We start from the raw sequence: 3,077 nt of genomic DNA on the forward strand, positions 1-3,077 counted from the left end.
GACTCTTCGTTTATGGTCCTCCCTACAACGCGTAGAGAGTAGAGACCTGTTTACGGAGGTGTGTACACAATTGAAAGCTACAATGAGGGATATTTTTATCCAACATAGGTAGCAACATGATCTTAGGATTGCCCCCTACGCTATAGGCGTTATACGGACTCTATATGTCTCTTTGTATTTTGCTATTTTATTTTTTAATTTTTATTTATGTGAGAGGACCTTATTTGACAGTGTGCATCTTAATTATGCAGAAGCCGGATGTAATGCTTAAATCTTTTAAGTAATATAAAGTACCCTTTTTTTTGAAAAAGATGGAACTGCTCAAATTGTTGTCGATATGTCATACAGTGGAATGAGGCGATTGTCCCAAAAGATTTTCCTACACATTTTACCTCGCTGGAGTCCCAAGTTATGCAGTTTTACCTATTGGTTTGAGTGAAGCATTCTCCTCGAATTGGCAGCTCGAGCAATTGTCATCCGGACCATGTTGCCTAACTAGTGGCACTGTTTCCAGGATTGGGCTACCTTTCCATTGCCCGGAGGAGATAAGAACGGTCGTACATAGGACTACTGAAATGCCATTATGAGCTGCCAGCGTAGTTGTTTACATCCAGCAAATTTGGCTATCTTTGAGATTTGTCTGGTGCTTTGATGGAGACCAAAAAGTTTGGCTCGCCCAAAACAAGTAACAATGGACCGAAGTTGTGGCCTTGCAGGTTGCAAACCAAACAGAGGCGTGACACTTTTATCTTCTTCTTTTTTGCAAACCAAACTTTGAGTCGTCTCACAAACAGGCTGTCAAAACATGACTATTATTGAATTAATAGAGGGGTAAACCACAAATATAGTACATATGCTCGTACTTAAGAAAACGAATCACAATTTCACAAATAGTGGGAAACATGAGTGCTACCATCATCCCTAATAATCCTCCTCGGAGGAGCAAACTCTAGCCTTCTTGTAAACCTTCCCTAGCCGGCAGAAGTAGCCCTGCTCCGGTGCGCAGTGTGAGTCGTCGGAGCAGATGCAGAGTCCTTCAATGGCACAACGATTCTCGATGATGTTGGGACTTCCGTTGATACCAAGCACCTGGTCGGTCCACTCACTGGAGAAGAGCCCGTCGGTGTCGTAACTGCTCTTTACCTTAAAGAACTTATCAGCTTTGGGGTACCTTGCGATGGCACCGTCGAAGGCGAAGTTGTGGTTCTTGCCCCAGTGTGGCAGACCGCCATACTTACCCAACGCCATCTGTTCGATCTCGTCCACCACATCGGCATGGGCGTGCGGCATGCCGTCGGTGCGGCTCCGGTAGAAGAGGATGTCGACATCGATAGAGTCCTCGTGCTTGCCGAGGTACGCGGAGGATGCCTTGACGTAGCGGAGGACCAAGCCCACCCTACCGTCGAGGGCGGCACAGAATGCGTCCGGGTTGAGGTCCCGGAGCTGTAGCATGTCAGCTATGAACGCCGGCGCCTTGGAGAGTGCGACGCTAAAGCCGGAGTTGTACAGGAAAGATCCCCGGATGCGCGGGTCCCAGGCGCAGGAGGAGAGGAGGGCATCCTCTGGGCCGTCGATGCATGAGCCAGACGCCTGGATGCGGTGTTGGTACCCCACAATCGGGTACCCCGTGAAGGAGACTCCATCGTTCGTGAAGCCGAAGGCCGGCAGCTGTCTCGTGAACCCCTCTTGCTCGGCCGCGCACCGGGCGATATCGGTGCCGTTCTCCTGCAGTTGCTCCTCTATGGCTCTTCCGCCCACGAGCAGGGCGGTGGGGACGGAGCGGAAAAGGAACAACTCGCCGAGGCCATTGCCCGGCGTCGAGACGTCGACGCGGTCGTCCTGGCGATAGATGACCTTGTTGTGCTGCGGCTGCCATATCATGTCGGCGAACTCGTGGAGACGGCCCCACTCGGCCACCCGCGCCGTGAAGTCCGACTCGTTGCGCTCCACGAACGTCACCGACCGCTTGAACAGCGGCTGCAGGGCCAGAGTCACCTGGGAGACGACGCCGAGGACCCCAAGGGAGACCTTGGCGGCGTCCAGGTCCGGGTGATCGGCGCCTAGCTCCCTCACCATGGCGAAACCATCGCACGCCGGCGCCGGCGTCACGATCCTCAGACCGACCACGTACTCGTGCACGGCGCCTCCCTTGCCCCACAGCCCGCTCCCGTGCGCGCCCGTCGCGAGGAGCCCGCCGATGGTCAGGCCGTACCAGTACGGCGAGTGCGGCAAGGACAGCCCTGCTGCGGCGGCGGCCTGGATCAGGTCCCGGAGGACCATGCCGCTCTCCACCGTGATGAGCTGCCTCTCGGCGTCGATGGAAACCGTCCGGTTCAGCCGTGTGGTGCTTATGATCGTGCCCTCGCTGCCGCCGGGGCACGCCAGCTTGGGGCCGCTGTGCGAGTGCTTGGTGGCCACCTTCATCTTGCGTTTGGCCGACGCGGCGGCCGCCACGGCCGCGACCAGCTCCTGCTCGGTGCTCGGGTAGACGACGTTGGCCGCGTGGCAGATGGTGCGGTCCGTGAAGGAGCCGTACGTGTTGGTGACCGTGCAGTTGGACGTGCCATCCGTGCAGGTCACCGGGTCCGGTGGAGGGCTGCAGCCGGCGAGCTGGAGCAGGCTCCCTACGAGGAGAACAGCAGCCAAGCTCTTCATTGCTATTGCTCGTGTTTGTGCTTGCTCTCCTTGCGACATCGCTGACTTCTCGAATGAATGAGTGCCTGCACTACAGCTTGCTTGTATCTACTAGACCTTAGATGTAGACAGGTAGTATATATAAGGTTAAGACACATCGTAGTGCACGAAAATGAAAAAAAATACGACCAGTTGAGTGCACAACTTAAATCCTGCCTCTCCATCAGACATAGAGATCTCCGCTCCTCGTGTGCAACTTCCTTGATCGAGTATAGAACGAACGAACAGGTTCCAGCGTGAGTGAAGTCAACAAAATTAACATAGAGATGAGCTTTGCATTTTTTGTAGGAGTGACAAACAACTATGAGTGCAAAACGAAAACACTTTAGTTATACGTAAGTTGGCTGACTTTTAAATTTGTGTAAGTGTGAGTTGATTTTTTG

The 3,077-nt window shown here is 53.7% G+C and overlaps 1 protein-coding gene across 1 annotated transcript; it reads right to left on the reverse strand.

Moving 5' to 3' along the window:
• Window positions 1–782: 782 nt before the first annotated feature.
• On the reverse strand, window positions 783–3,077 carry LOC125535264 (probable L-gulonolactone oxidase 4). Its single transcript, XM_048698330.1, has one exon. The coding sequence runs from the start codon at window positions 2,692–2,694 to the stop codon at window positions 922–924; it is 1,773 nt and encodes a 590-aa protein (XP_048554287.1). The 5' UTR covers window positions 2,695–3,077; the 3' UTR covers window positions 783–921.

This window comes from Triticum urartu, chromosome 1, assembly GCF_003073215.2.
Source record: "Triticum urartu cultivar G1812 chromosome 1, Tu2.1, whole genome shotgun sequence".
NCBI lineage: Eukaryota > Viridiplantae > Streptophyta > Magnoliopsida > Poales > Poaceae > Triticum > Triticum urartu.